The sequence below is a fragment of the Bidens hawaiensis genome, unplaced genomic scaffold (genome assembly GCF_021521415.1).
Source record: "Bidens hawaiensis isolate Kalapana, Puna unplaced genomic scaffold, B.hawaiensis_p1.1 tig00022291_1, whole genome shotgun sequence".
In the NCBI taxonomy this organism is placed as follows: domain Eukaryota; kingdom Viridiplantae; phylum Streptophyta; class Magnoliopsida; order Asterales; family Asteraceae; genus Bidens; species Bidens hawaiensis.
The window spans coordinates 357,168-373,138 of record NW_027493459.1 but is presented as its reverse complement, the minus strand read 5'-3'; the positions used below and the strand labels follow the sequence as shown (position 1 = coordinate 373,138).

The following is a 15,971-nucleotide window of genomic DNA, read 5'->3' as shown; positions in this document are numbered from 1 at the left end:
GATGACCTTCTTGACATCATGAGATAGAATGTTCTTGCTAAACATCCATTCCATGTGGAGATATCAATTTTTCAACAGAAAGTTGTTGCTGTCAGACTGGATAGAAGAATTGAAGGAAAAAGAAGCTCAATGAGCTAATTACTTTTGATTATGTTTTTGATTTGTAATGTCCTTGTGACAGAATTTTGAATTTGTAATATTTTTTTCTTTCAAGTAATGTAATTTACTACTTTTAAGAATTTGATGTGTATTTTAGAAAAGTGTATGTATTCCACATGTGTTTTGGTGCATCTGAGTTTGTTCCACTCTAAGACAAGTGTTGTGTTCCACTGCTTTTAAGATTGGGTCTTCTCAACCTCCTCAAGAAATATGCTAAGTAGGGAACACGAGCAAACTTGACAACTCGGGCAAGCCTAAAACTTATTCAAGCAAGGTATCATACATCGAGAAAGGTTATCTTCTGAAATTCTTCTAAGTGTTTAGTTCGAGTAAACAGAACCACCGTTAGCTCATTACGAAAAGGACAAGAGTGGGGGTCTTCCTGTAACCACCCTCCAGCGTGAGAATAAGTACAATTCTTAGAGAGAGAAAGTAAATAAGTGATTGATGTAATATGTGGAGTGTGAATGAATACCTCATGATGATGAGTTGCGTATTTATAGCCGATGGTTAAGGGGAATATGATTGGTGCAGCTGTCCACTTCTAGGTAATGCTCTTTCTAACTGAATGGATACATGACGACATCTGATAAGAAGTGACAACTATCCATGTGCACGGTTATAACAACCGATCCAGTTGCCCTTTTCTGATTGGCTACCTTGTCATGTGCTCTTCACGAAAGAGGGAGAGTCCCTTTCAGGAAATATTAGAATCAAGCTTCTTGAAGGAAGTTAGTTGTAACTGCTTTGTTGGTATCATCCTCTTTTTCTTCCGCACTTGGGAGGCTTCGGCACATGCGGGCTGTCCTTTGCCTTTTAATACAGCTATTTAAATTCGTGCTCCCTTGGTGTTTTGTCTTCCATATATTCGTGGGTGAAGCGGATGATCGGTGGATGCCTTATGGCGGAGTCCTGAACGATCTGCGGGTCTTGCGGATGACCCGCATATGTCCTTTAAGGAATCCTTGAATGATCCGCAGGTATTACTTGGTGAGTATCCTAGGCTTTTTGCTACCTTACCTCTATAAGTCCCCTGAGTCCATTGTTTCTTTCCCGTATGTTTGTTATGCGGGTGAAATTTTGGACTTGGTAATTTTGGGTTTTTGAAATTTGCTTTTTGTCTATTGGAGATATTACTAATACCGCACGAGGCATTTTGGCCACTTGACGGCACCGTATTGGTTGTTGAGTTTTGTTTTTTCCTTTTTAGTTCAGTTACCATAATAAACGTAATGCAAACTGACAAACGTTAACTCGCAGCCCTATTTATAGCACATGACCGACAATGCTCAAGTTTTATCAATGTGAAAATTTATCGACCCCCCCCCCCAAATTGGTCGTTGGTCCACCTGAATTTTAATATGTTTTCGTTTTTAAGCTCCGATACTATAAGATGTGGAAACAAAGACGACCGAATTAGTATCAAGTTACCACCTCAATGCTCAGGACAGCCAACGCTCGGTTTTGCCACCGCCCAGGTTTGCCAACAAAATAAACACCGTCTTAAATATTTTGTTTTTTTTATATGTTAATGTTTTAATATGTTAATTTGACGAATTAAACTTTTTGGGTTTTAACGCTCAAATTTTACCAATGGTGTCTATATCGTAACGACCGCAGTCGGTACTGACCAAATTCGTGTAGACTCATCGTCGTATCGATCAGGTTTTACCAACGCCCGAGTTTCAGTGATTAGGTTTTGTCAGCTGCCCCGGCGCAACGCGCCGAATAGAAAAACTAGTTTTTACTATTTGTATATTAAGGAACCTTTTCCCCCAAATCTTCTTTAACACACTTGACTTTCTCTCAAATTCAGCTTTGGCTTTCACCTCAACCCTCCTTTTCTCATTTCCTTCTTCTTTTGCTTTCAGTGCTTAAATCAGGCTATCAATTTCCTCAGATGTCATTTTGTTTAACTGTTCATCAGAATATTTTGTTAGTACATGGTTTTGTCGTCTCGGTCTTTGTTTATCTATTGTAATTATTTATTATTAATGTAAAGTGTATTTTGGGGATTTTATATATGCCACTCGTTATGTATACTTAGTATTTGACGATAAAAGGGTTTCACAAATAAATGAGATGTTGTAACCTCATTTAAAAACTATTTGGATTTGGCAAGACCAATGACCCACTTATTTTTTTTACTATAAAATTGTTTTTTAATTATAAATAATATATATCTATTTTTAAAAAAAATCTTATATTAATTATTAGTATAATCCTATATTATAAAATTTTTATATCAAATATTTGGTGGGCTTAATTTATAATTTAATCCCGTTTATGGAAAATCTTAAATAACGTAATGTGATGGATTGATGGAATGTATAAACTTTTAAATGTTAGTTTATATATTATAGATAGATATAGCCTAGAATACTGCCAGGCCGTTGATCGCTGCCGGATGTCCGCCAATCATCCGGTACACTACTCCTTCCTTAATTATCATTAATCAATCAGCCAATTGATTGCTAATCCAAAAATCTGTTTCCCACTTGATAATTAACCTCCTAGGGTTTCAATTCCATCGATTCAAACTAATCGATTGCTTTCTGATTGATTGATTGCTTCTTGTTTTCTGACAACTGGATTTGTGTTATAGGGCTCTCGTTTCATTTGTGACAACTGGATCAATGTTTACATGATACCCTATGTGATGTGACCGCTTAGGTTGATATCCACCCTATGTCGAGGGTCACATTTGCCACCCCTAACCCTAATATTGTTTTTTCGCGTATGCAGTTTTTGACAACTTACCAATTCATCAAGATATGGTTACCCTTCAGTCCAAGATTTGCTAACATTATATGATTATTCAGTTATTAATAATACGTCGTGATTTCAGTTTACTAAATCAGCTTTCTTTTGTAAGTGTAGAAGGGTCTTCTGTTCTACTAGAGGACCCTTCTGTTAGTTAAGGTTTTTCCATTAATAATAATAAAAGCCATGCCAGCAATTCAGAAGCTTTACAATACTTGTAAAGTATCTTTGTCTCCTAATGGACCCGTGTCTGAAGATGCTCTTGAGAAAGTCCGTGCGCTCGTAGGTATTATTTATTTCTGGTTTTTGTGGCAAAATATTGGATTTTGATGGTATGATATAAATATGATTTTGTTAACATCTTGCAGCTCTTTTAGGTGAATAACATGTGCGTTAGTGTATACATTCTTTTAATTTTGTAAGCAAAATTTGAGATGTTTACTCAGTTATTCAGAAATTTAGTCGTTTATGCTAAACTATCGTCGCTCATTATCATCTTTTAACTTGAATTTTTGTTTTGTTACTGTATAAAAATTAGTTGATGCGTTGATTGGTATAAAATTATGATGTTACTTTTAATCTTTTCATATTTTCGTTCACAATGTAAATATGTAATAGAATAATAGATGGTAGTTTACTCAATTGTTTTAGAAATTTAAAAGCATGTTCTAAAGTATCGCCATTTATTATCATCTCTTAGCAGTTAGCATTAGTGTTGAGTTGTTACTATAATACTACGTAAAAATCAGTTAATTTGATCACTGGTATAAAATTATGATGATAATTCATTATTTTTTCTTTTGATTCACAATGTCATAATTAATTGTTTATTCAGTTATTTTAGAAATTTAGTAGTTTATGCTAAATTATAGTAGTTTATGCTAAAATATCGTCAATTGTTATCATCTTTAAGCAATACTTTTTTAACTGTTACAATATAAAAATTTATGAATTCCTATATTGATATTTAAGTATGATGCTAATTTATACTTCTCGTGTTTTGATTCACGTATAATAAATAGTGGTTTACTCAACTGTTTTAGAAATTTAGTAGTTTATGCTAAAATATCTTTTTATTAGCATTAGTTTATATAACTATCATTTAATGCTTTGAATGGTATAAAAAATTTGATGTTAGTTTTATTCTTTTCCTGTTTTGATTGACAATGTAATATATATTTGAACTTTGATAGATTCATACATGATTCTTGAGTTCTAACTTGGTAAAGTTGATTCTTTTTCATGATCTTCACTCACTGCACGCCAAAACAAGAAACTTTAATTACTTGAATTATTTTCCAGATAAAATCAAGCCATCTGATGTAGGGCTTGAGCAGGAAGCGCAGTCGGTACGCAGTCGTACCGTGCCCGTGACTCAGCGTAATGGAGTATCCCGATCTTTACCACCAATCAAATACATTCACATTCATGAGTCTGAAAGCTTCTCTGTAAGTCAAAATTAAAACATACGCACCTTATTTTTCATCACAACAAATAATATTAGCTATTATTTTGTTATACAGATTGGGATATTCATCATGCCACCTTCTTCTATCATACCCCTTCACAATCATCCCAGAATGACCGTGTTAAGCAAGCTTCTTTATGGAACAATGCAAGTTAAATCTTATGATTGGCTTGATTTGCCATCTGACAACGAAGGTATTCTTGTTATTTTTTAATTCTATTATTATATTTTTATATCGTATTGTTCTTTTTAAAGTTGGTTTTGTTTTATTGTTGATAGATATATCTGCGAGACCTGCAAAAATTGTGAAAGATGGGGTGATGAATGGCCCGTGTTTGACAACAACATTGTATCCAAATAGTGGAGGGAATATTCATAGTTTTAGAGCCGTAACTTCGTGTGCTTTGTTTGATATATTGTCACCGCCGTACTCTGCTGAAGACGGTCGACATTGCACTTATTACCGTAGGTCACTTGGCGGAAATCTACCGTGTAAGTTGACTTTGACTTTTTGTTGTTTTCCATTTCTTGTTTCTTTACTTCTGTTTTTGCAGTTTTAGAACATTTAAGGTTATTCCATAGCTTTAGTGTCTACTATGCTATTTTTTATTAAAGAACTTGCCAATTCCCCCCAGTAGCTTCTAAGTGAACCAAACGTTCAGTGATCTGTTTGGTGGGAAGTTCATTTATGTTAGTTTATTTAATAAACGGACAACGCGAACAAAAATAATCATTTGGTTTATCGAACGAACATGAGCACGTCTCGTTCATTCATTTATGTTCATGTCTTCATGAATGGTCATTAGTTGCTTTTGTTTAGTTCATTCTTTTGTTTATTTATAGTTCGATTATGTTCATTAGTTTACATTTAGTTTTTGTTCATTAGTTACTTTTGTTTAGTTCGTTCTTTAATATATTCACTTAAATTTTATAGGCTTATACAATGTAGTTTATCTTTGATAACTCCTTAGACCTAACACATTGGTGTTCACATTTGATTATAATTGGTTTTTGCTCAGTTATGTTCCTTCATAGTTATGTTTGTTTGTGAACTGTTCGTTTGTACTGCTAATGATCGAACATGAACGAACAAGAACACACTCATTTTCTTAACGGACGAACACGAACAAGAAAACTCTGTTCGTGTCGATTGTTTGTTCGGTTAAAGTTAAACGAAGGAACTTTGTATTGTTTTTCATATCAGTCACCGTTTGGTTTGCTAATGTTAAATGATAAAATTTAGGTTAAGGTATGATATAAAGTTCATCTCATTAAAGACTAACTATATGGTGCTAATAACTTGATTTTATAATAAGCAAGCAAAAACACATTGCTCTCAACAAACTCTAAATTAATGCTAAATTTGGGTCTAAATGATTGCTAAACATATTTTAACATGGTTACAAGTTAGGGATGAGCATGGTAGCGGACCGGTACCGACCGGTCCCGATCCTGAAAATCCCTAATCCCGAATATTTCGGTACCGGTACCGGGATTATACCGGTACCGGAGGTAAAAAAATCGGGAAATACCGGTACCGTACTGATCCCGAAACTTAAAACTTTGGTACCGATTCGGTACCGATTTCGGTACCGGTCCCGATTTTGCTCATCCCTATAATAATAGTCATATACATTATTCTAAGTAAGGAAACATCAGTATTTGAGTTTATGAGGATATGATAATGTTACAACAATTATGGCCATTGATGGCATTTCTTATATTCACGTTGACATTAACATATCGTTGTTTTTATTATTTATTATACATTTTGAAGTTAACATAGAGGCAGATGGAGTAACATGGTCAGAAGTTGCATGGCTAGAAGAATCTCAACCTCCTGATGATTTTGTGATTCAAAGGGGTCAATACACAGGGCGTGCTATCAAGACTTGAAGAAGAAGAAACATTTGTTGTTAATTTTCACCTTAAATAGTGTTGAAAGAGATGAAAATAACGTTAGTCTGAAAATTAGACCGGCAGGCAGAGGCAGCTCTGTACATACACATTATTTGTACCTAGTTTAGACCTTGATTGAACCTAACAAACATGCTTTTATTTCTTTTTAGATGTGATTTTGCTTACATTTATTGCACCATCACCCAGCCACCCATTCTATTCATTTAATCTAATCACAAAGAATGAAGCTTACTTAAATGTGGGTGGGTAGAGTTAGGGTGCAACAAAGCAAAACTCGGCTGATTTTGAGTTATATTTTTAAAGCTTGATTTCGGCTTTTATGAGTGGTATTTTAAGCCCGTCCTTAGTTTGGGCTCTACTCATAGTTTATATATTAACTAGGAAGATTCCTGGCGGGTTGATGTTATTAACAGTCGTACTTATACAATTTATCAGATCGTGCAGTGTGTCTGCAAGTCGAGGTGAACTCGATGGGTTCCAGGTTACAAAACCAGTAATTAACCCCCCCCCCCCCACCCCCCCCCCCCCCTCCAAAAAAAAAACTTTGTTAACATTAAAAATACAACAAATTAACATAACAAAACACACATTTTGGTTACGAACCGATGACACTTCGGTTGATATCTTGTTAGGACCCAAAAAATAAAGCAAACTATAGATTCGTCCACTCTTAAATACAACAATTTAACATATTTAAAATTTTTAAAAATGTGGCGAACAAAAAAACACGCATGTTGCAGTTGCGAGCTGATACGAATTCGTTTAATATGAAATCAAGGGACACAAAAAAGTGATAAAAAAACCCATGTGCTGCGCCTTCGAACTAACGCGAATTCAGTCGGATCCGACGTTGTCGAGACTAAATCGTACATAAAACCATGTGTTGTGGTGAACCGACACGGGTTAAGTTGGTATCAGGTTACGACTCCGAAATTAAAGCAATAAATTAATTTGTCCACTCAAAGTACAATGAATTAACATATTTACATAATTAGACAACAGCGAAAACAAAAAAAAAATAGGCGCGTTGTGGCATTGACTTGACGCGGTTCGTCCAAAATCGATGGACTAACATAACTCACGGGAAAAAAAGACCTTGAGTTGCGACCGCGAGCTAACACGAATTTGGCATGAACCATTTGACAGTATCAACAATAAAAACTACCTACACGATTTGAAAATGTAAAACAAATTAAAAGCAAATAAGAAGTTTGGCGACCAATCATGTGATTGTGTCGCCAAACTTCTTAATTATTATATTTAATAACTTCTTGATGTTATTGACAATTGTAATCGTACAACTTATCAAATCGTGCAGTGTGTCTGCGAGTCGAGGTGAATCGATCGGTGCCAGATTACAAAACTAGTAACTGCGGTTTTTTTTATAACACAAAAATACAACAAACTAACATAACAAAACATGTGTTGCGGTTACGAAGCAATGACACTTCAATTGGTGTATGGTTACGACCCAAAAAACAAAGCAAACCAGATATTCGTCCACTCTTAGTCGCCAAACTTCTTAATTATTATATATAATAATTACTTTACATTTACACTTTTTTTATATATTTTTATTTGTAACTTATGTATATCACATAGTATAAACTAGTGTTTTTCCCGGCCGGGCAGGTCGGTAAAACTCGGGCAATGGTAAAACCCAAACGTTGATGAGGTAAGTCGACACGAATACGACCGGTTTCGGTTACGTGCGTTATTGTATCAGAACTACAACAAAAATAAAAAAAAATATTATAAAAATTGGGGCGGACCAATGGCGTGGCGTCGGTTGGTAAAACTCGATCATTGGAAAACTCGATCGTTATCATTCCCGGACGTTGACACAGTTAAGTCTACGCGAAGTCAGTCGGTTTCTCATCATGTTCGTTACGGTATCAGAACTAAAAAAAGATAAAAATCAACATTCAGCCGGTTTTCGTTACGGTATTGGAACAAAAACAAAACGTGATGAGTCTATGTGAATTTGGTCGGTTTCCGTCGCGTTTGGCACGACACCTTAACTAAAACAAAATATTAAGAAAAGAACAAAATCAAAATTCACATTCGGTAGGTTTTAATTACGAGTCGAAACTGAAAAGAAAAAAAAACAAACACAAAACAAAAAAAACCCAATAGGGGTTTCGCGGCACCAAACATGTAAATTGTTATATATAAATAGTTTTTCATCCAGCGCGTTGCGCCGATCAGGTCGGTAGAACTCGGACGGTGATAAAACCCAAGCGTTGAGCTGGTAAGTCGACACGAATTCGATCAGTTTAGGTGGCGTGCGTTATTGTACCTTTCCCGTTTCAAAAGAGCGGGCTCTTCCGCTAGTAATTATAAAAGCACCTTAAAGTAAAATACTAAAAAGGGAAGAAAAAAATAATGAAATAAGAGATATAAGATTTGCTAGTGGAAAGGCTTGAAAGAAGAAAATAATAATAATGAAATAAGAGGTATAAGATTTGCTAGTGGAAAGGCTTGAACTTGGATTGCAAATGTGGATAGGCTGTAAACGAACGGAATTGTAAGTCCTGTGAATGGATCTTTCAATGTGATATCACCTAATCTCGTGATTATGCGGAAACTAAACAAGATGATTCAATATTATGTAAACAAACACAACGAGAACACGATGAACATGCTTCAAAACACACGCATATTAAACGTCTAGTTCTTAAGCACAACGGGTTACACAAAACCACTGATATCTCTCTCGTCTCTCTCTATCACGTCTCACACATCTCTACCTATAGTAAACCTAGTTACATGGTTTATATATAGACTACATACAATCCCAATACTAACCAAAAGCCCACCGAGATTCATGTGATCTCGGTTTACAATATAAGCCCAAATCAAGTACAAACCACATTAATACTATCCTAACAATCTCCCCCTTGGTTTGTATCTTCAACATCAATCGTGTTCAAGAATATTTGCGTCCGCCTCTTTTTAAGCACTAGCCCATAAACCTGTACGAATTATTGATCCAACCATGCCTATATACTCCTTAGCAGCTGGCTCGTACAACGGCTCAGCCATGATCTGAAAGTTGCTAAGAGTTTTGATATCTTTCTCACCAAACATCAGGAAGTCGTGCGGATCAACAAATCGAAACTGCCCTTTTCGTAGGCGAATGACGACCGTTGCTGCCTCACCATCATACGTGCAGAACTTCATCTCATCCAAAGCACCATCAAGAATTCTAGTAGCAAGCGGAATGTGACTTGCCTTTTTAGTTTCCGATCACATTACATTGACCATTGTCTTCCCCGTCTTTGGATCTCTTACCCCTTTGTCTTTCTTCAAAAATGATTCAGCTGTGGTAATATTTGGGAACCCTCGATCAAATTGACTCCTTAAAAAGTTCCAGAAATTGATAGCCTTTTTGTCGTTGTTGGGGTTGTGAAAAGGAGCGTTGATCAAGCCAATTAGGTCAACTTTCGTCCCTGACCCAAAGTCTTTCATCTTCCTGTTGTACTCAGTGTTTCCATACCTCCTTTTCACCCACCACATAGCTTTATCAACATCAAATCCCCACAACAAAACACATGATCGATCACCATACTTGTCAGAAAATCCCTTTTGGAATTCAAGGATGAATTTATCAGGGTGATCGGAGGCTCCACATTCTGGTTCGAGTTTTTCATAATCAGAATTTTCTTTTGAAATCCTTCACTTTGTTCGACAGTCTTTGAAGGGGCGGCAAGGTATTGTTCCAGTGTTTCACCACCTTGATTATCAACAGCTGTTTTTGCAGCAATGTCCTTACCACATTTAAATTCATCTCCAAGTTTCTGAATGAGCTTTTATTGGAGATCTAAGTACATATCAGTGAGGCCGCCCTTCTTTGCTTGAAGTTCATTGATCTTTAAATCCTTATCAAAGTTACTTGCTTCAAGCTTTTGAATTCCTACATCCTTCACAACCGAGTCTTTTTCAAGCTCAAAGACTCGTCGTTGTAAGGAATGTACATCAACATGTTCAGCATCAAGAGTGATCCCCTTGCCCTTATCTAGTAAAATACTTGTCTTCCATCGCCAGAATGTGTGGAATCTTGTCAGCGACACTTGAACTTTGTTTAACAAACAGGTCAGACGATCCCGATGGCTCGTCTGTGGACTGATTGTTGGCTTCAAACTCGAACTCATGAGAAATTTCATCAAATATCTGATTTTGAGTTCGATGTTCAGCAGTGGATGGACCTGCATCAACTTGAGCTTCAGTTGTTTCGGGCTCAGCATCTTTGTATTGGCTTGGTGGTGTAGTTTCTGTAACCAGCACACCCAGTCTCGGATCTTTCTTTCGCCTTTTTCTTGGAATGAGATCGGTGGCTGGATCTTTCATAGCTATTAGGAGGCGTATGGATCAGTCCTAGATATTCTACGGTTACTGCTACGGGAAATGGTTGTGGGTATGACAACCCGCGCCATTTTGTGTAATTGATATACATGAGTAGCTACCTGTATATCGTCACGTATTATATGGTTCTGTTGGGTTCACGGGTACATCTGTAAGATACGATTTGTTTCTTTAAATTTCTCTACATCGTATCGTATTACTGATTATGTTTCTGTTACTGTTATATTACTAATCATGCTATTGCTTTTGTTGTTAATTACAGCTGTTGTTGTTATTTTGAGCCTATTATTCTGTACTGGGCATTCGGCTCATTCCGTAAACTTTTCCTCACACAGGTTCACAGGTTACTCTGGGCGGGATGCAGAGAGTGAAATAAAATAGTAGGATGCTATCTGAAGTTGCTAGTTATCTGTGAAATGCTTAAATAATATGTATTTGGACCTTACTGTTTTGGACTACTGGCTTGTAACTCTGACTTTTAAGTAAATGGAATTATATCTTATGTTTCTGATTACTGTAAACAGTGACACATCAGCCCACTCCGGGTTGGGGTGTTACATAAACGTTCATCAATGTTGTGAGTGTCAACAAATTTCAATGGTGGCTGATCAGCCATAACCGCAACTAACGAGTCAAGTTAATAATATATTCACTTAACTTGGACAAACACTCAACATATAAAATATATGGACATTTTGAACAAAGAACAAGGACTGAAGATATAAGTATAAAGAGTATAAGTCCTCAGTTGTAAATTAGTTCAAATTATATTATAATTAATTATATTCACTCTGTTTTTGGTTTACTAAAGTGAGTTTTTGTCAATTAACAAGGTTTCCAGTCCATATAATGAGTTCCCTATCCAACACTGTTCATGAATGGTCCTGTACATCCGAGAACATAAGTTCTCGGTCAATCAATGTTGGTTCTCGGTCAAAGTTTGACAGAGAACCCTTGACATTTCTGAAGATTTTAAGGGTTCTCTGTTTGACCAGTGGTTTTCGGTCAAACCTCCCCGAGAACCCTAAACCTAGATCTCTGAAGATCTTGGCTTTGAACCCCTTAAGATATCCTTGGGTTTCGTCTTGAGATTCGTATCATTTTCCCTAAACCACAAAAAACTCCATTTATGAAGAACCTGCAATACCTAAGATTTATAATATGACCGAACACACAATAATCACCATTTCACATCACAATCATATATCTCAGTTAATATAACCATTTAAGCCAAAGATACTCTTTAATTCCAAAGGTCGTTTAACAGTAACCCAAGACCCTCTGCCAAGGTTTCATATACCTTTTAATATCAATGATTTGGAGGAACAAATATGATTTCGATGAGAACAAGGATGAATGAGTTAGAATCTTAGGGTTTTCGGCTTGAGAGAATTTGATAATTTGAGATTCAAAATAATGACACCAATAATGCATGTTGATGCCTTTTAAACTTCAAAACTTTAAGTCAGGGCCGAAAACCTTGATGGGTCGAAAACATGTGATATATTTGGGCCAAACCATCAAAACCAAGTTACTTTCATTATTAAAACCATTATGGGCCACTCTGACTTGGGCCGAGAACAGATTTTCAAACTCAAACATGGGCTTGATCCATGTTTTAAAAACGATCTCTTATAGCATTCGTTTCGACAAGAGTAATCATGAGGTAAAAGTAAGATTAATAACAAATAATGATAAAAATAAAAATAAAAGAGGAAATAATGATACAGGAAAAATTTAATCACTCGGTCTTCTTGTAATTTAGCAACTTTGGGATCATATTTCAGTTTTGATAAACAAGCAACCTTTTAGGAAAAGATCCGAACATGGAATCATATTGATGAAGATGCTTTCACAATGATTCATGTTCAACATTATAATGACATAGAGAGACAGGTTGATAGCAGATATAGTAAACTTAGCATGATTTTCATTGCATAGTGATACGACTTTTGTTAGATTAGGTATTAATCTTAGATGAACATCACTCATGGACCTGTGATGCCTCCTATCTCTTCTCAAAGCATATTTGGTGTTCCCCAGATCACCCAAATTTGACTCCAACCCCCTATACGTGATCAAAATATTTTCTTTATATAAACAAAAAAGTTTAAGCTTTAAGGTTGAACGTTGGGCTTACAAGCCATCCGGACTTACAGTCCTTGCATTCACAGTGTTTAGGACTTATTTGAATGCCCCACCCTTGTAGTTCTAGTTTGATCCTTTAAGCTTTTGAGAAACAAATTTTAATAACACGTATTATATATATACACAATTTTTAAATATATATTTTTTAATTCAAAAGCATAATATTTTAGGAGATCAAGACACTAACGGGCTTGCGTATGACTGGGTTATTACTTTTCTGCCTATCATTCGGAGAGATATATGGAGACATGCACATTTCTTCATAATGAATCTCCACAGTAACTTTAGCAGATTTAGTTTATATCGCATCAACTTTTACGCATCATGGAAATCTACCATGCAAATCAATGATTGTTCTAAAGCCTTTTAAGCCTAGTAACTTCACACATTAGGCACACAAAATCAATTTTACTATCATTTTCCAAAGGTTGGATCAATTTTCATTTGAAAATATTTTGAGCTTCTAAAAAGCTCTTAATTGAATAATCATATCACTTCCCAGTAGAGTTACGAAAGACAATTTTAAATTCAGTCGCCCCAGTCACTTTCGGTTCTAAGGTAAATGACTATCCCGTATGTCTACAGGTAGATAACAGGACCAAATGTTAGTGCATGGTTTTTTCATCTTGAGTCTTTGTAATTATCGTTTGTAATTTATCATTATTATAATGTAAGGGTATTTATGAAAAAACTGTTAGTTCGTTAATGTAAAGGCTAATTCGTTAAGGATGTTTAACGAATTAGCCAATTTTTTACATGTAAAGTCTATTCGTTAAGGATGTTTAACGAATGGACCGTAGTTCGTTATGTAAGTTCCCATTCATCATGGAATGTTGACGCATGGGGGCATAACGAATCACTGATTCGTTATGCTTTCCTTTTGTGTCTTGTAAGTTAACAAACTGAAGACAATTCGTTACGGGTTGTGTAACGAATTGGTCTCCATCGTCTATTTACAGGGTGTTCATACCCTCAAAATTTAAGTTTTGAGTTCATATTATCGAATCTTTGTTGTAATACTCTCTCGCTCAATTCTTACTTAATCAATTAATAATATACATACTATAATTACTAATACACGTATTTATACATAATTATAAGCATATCATAAACTAGATCCTTAAGGTATTAGATCTAATTCGATAATCAATATTGATTAGATCTAACGTATTCAAAAGTGGTTGACGGGTGAACCGTAGGGAAGCCATTAAGCGAGCTAAAAGATATAAATTCATATGCTTAACCAATTAATTTTATGGAATTAGTTGACTTTGGTTACTCATATAATTTTTAGGTATGGAGAGATAGAGGATGAAATCACGAGAACGTGGGCGAAAACGGCGAAGAAAACGGAGTTGAAATGAGAAAGATTTGAAGAAAACAAGAAAATGAGAAAGAGCTACACCGTGGCCCACGATGTTGACCATGGGCCACAGTCAAAATGGCGAAAAATGACAGTTTTCACCGTACCGTGGCGTTATGAGGCACCGTGTATGCCACAGTGGCCCACGGTGGTCACCGTGGGCCACGGTCCGGGAGCTGCAACATCCTTTTTTCTTTGTTTTTAATCCGTTTTTCATTGTCTTTCATCTATCTTCCATTCTAGTACACCTTAGAGACGCATATTGGAGTGAAAGAACAATAATTGGTGATTAAAATCATTAGTTTGGGTTTATGATTCGTATGATTCCCTAATTGATGTGATGATGAATCAAACTATGTGTGGCTAATCCTCTTTGTGTTCTCTCCCGAATTGTAAGGTTTTATATTGAATAATTGTTGATTGTTTATGTTATTTGTGAGATAGTAGTTTGATCATATGATTGTGTTGCTATGGTGATTTTAAGTTTAATTAGTAATTGTTAGTATAATGAAAATTCATGTTCATGACTATCAGTTCTTGGTGCCATAGGCAATCGAGATTTATTAGAAGAGAATTAGGGTTAACTATATAAAACTGATTATCGAGTGATAACCTTGCGTTTTTATAATCCAAGTACTTAGTCCTCGTTTATCACATTCAAACACACTCTCACGAACTATGTCTATGTAGTTCATCCCAAAAGTAAACGTTAGCATTATCAACATTGGAAACCTGAAATCGGGAGAGAGCAATCTCTTATTAATTATGTTAAAATCGTTAAATTGTTTTCAGTGTTTTTCTTTAATCATATCAACAAACCAAATCAATGAATTTACATTTTACATTTAGTTTAACATAGTTAAATCACAAGGCTACTTAATAACACATTTTCCACAAATTCTCTGTGTTCGACACCCGCTTACCGCTATCTAATTAGTTGTTTTATTTTTGAGTGATTCTTCGACCTCACGTCAAATTTTAGGGCCGTTGCCGGGGAGTAGTGCGCAACGTGTGTTAGTTTTTGTAGTTTTTATTTGTTATTTTAGAGTTTACGCTAGTTGTGTTATTGTGCAGGTACTTACAAGTGTATGCATACTAGAGGCTCTAACAATCATCACCACTAGTATTTGATCCCGAGATTGAACGGACACTTAGAAGAAACCGAGTGTTACTCAAGGAGAACAAGCTGCTTGGTTCTCCAACTGAATCAAACATCACCATGGAATCACTTGTCCCTACTTCGGGGCAAGCATTGGCAGCCACACCTCCACCAAATCCACCACCACCGATTACTACTATCATACCTACTTCATCAAGTGAATTGAAACCAACTCACACAACCGAACCCATAAATGCTCAATTCACCCATTCAACATCATCAACATTGCCACATATTTCCAACCTTTTTCATACCTTTGGTGCATCATCATCTCAAAAAAACAAACAACCAACCTTTCAACGACCACAATCAAGTTACCAATATCAACCACCACCTTTCATGCAATATTCATGAACACAAGGTGATGGTTATGGTTATGGGTTTGACAGTGACTTTGAAGGGTATGAAGTTGAAGGCTACTACATGGGGGGTGATGGAAGTCAAAGGTTGAATCAAGAAAATTTTGCTTATGCGCAAGGGCAACAAACGGAACCGATGCAAGAACTTAATAGACAACCACCACCGGTTGTTCAACAAAAAGTTCACCCACAACCGGTTATTCAATAACAACAAGCTCCACAACAAGTGAAACCACAAGGGTAACAACAAGAGCAACAATTTTAACA

The 15,971-nt window shown here is 35.8% G+C and overlaps 1 protein-coding gene across 1 annotated transcript; it reads left to right on the top strand.

Moving 5' to 3' along the window:
- The first annotated feature begins 3,032 nt into the window (after nt 1-3,032).
- LOC143565153 (plant cysteine oxidase 4-like) lies at nt 3,033-6,305 on the top strand. The gene is made up of 5 exons (XM_077052213.1): nt 3,033-3,208; nt 4,225-4,370; nt 4,446-4,584; nt 4,670-4,882; nt 6,168-6,305. Exons 1-5 carry the CDS (start codon nt 3,109-3,111, stop codon nt 6,284-6,286), a joined length of 717 nt encoding a protein of 238 aa, XP_076908328.1. The 5' UTR covers nt 3,033-3,108; the 3' UTR covers nt 6,287-6,305.
- Nucleotides 6,306-15,971: the final 9,666 nt, after the last annotated feature.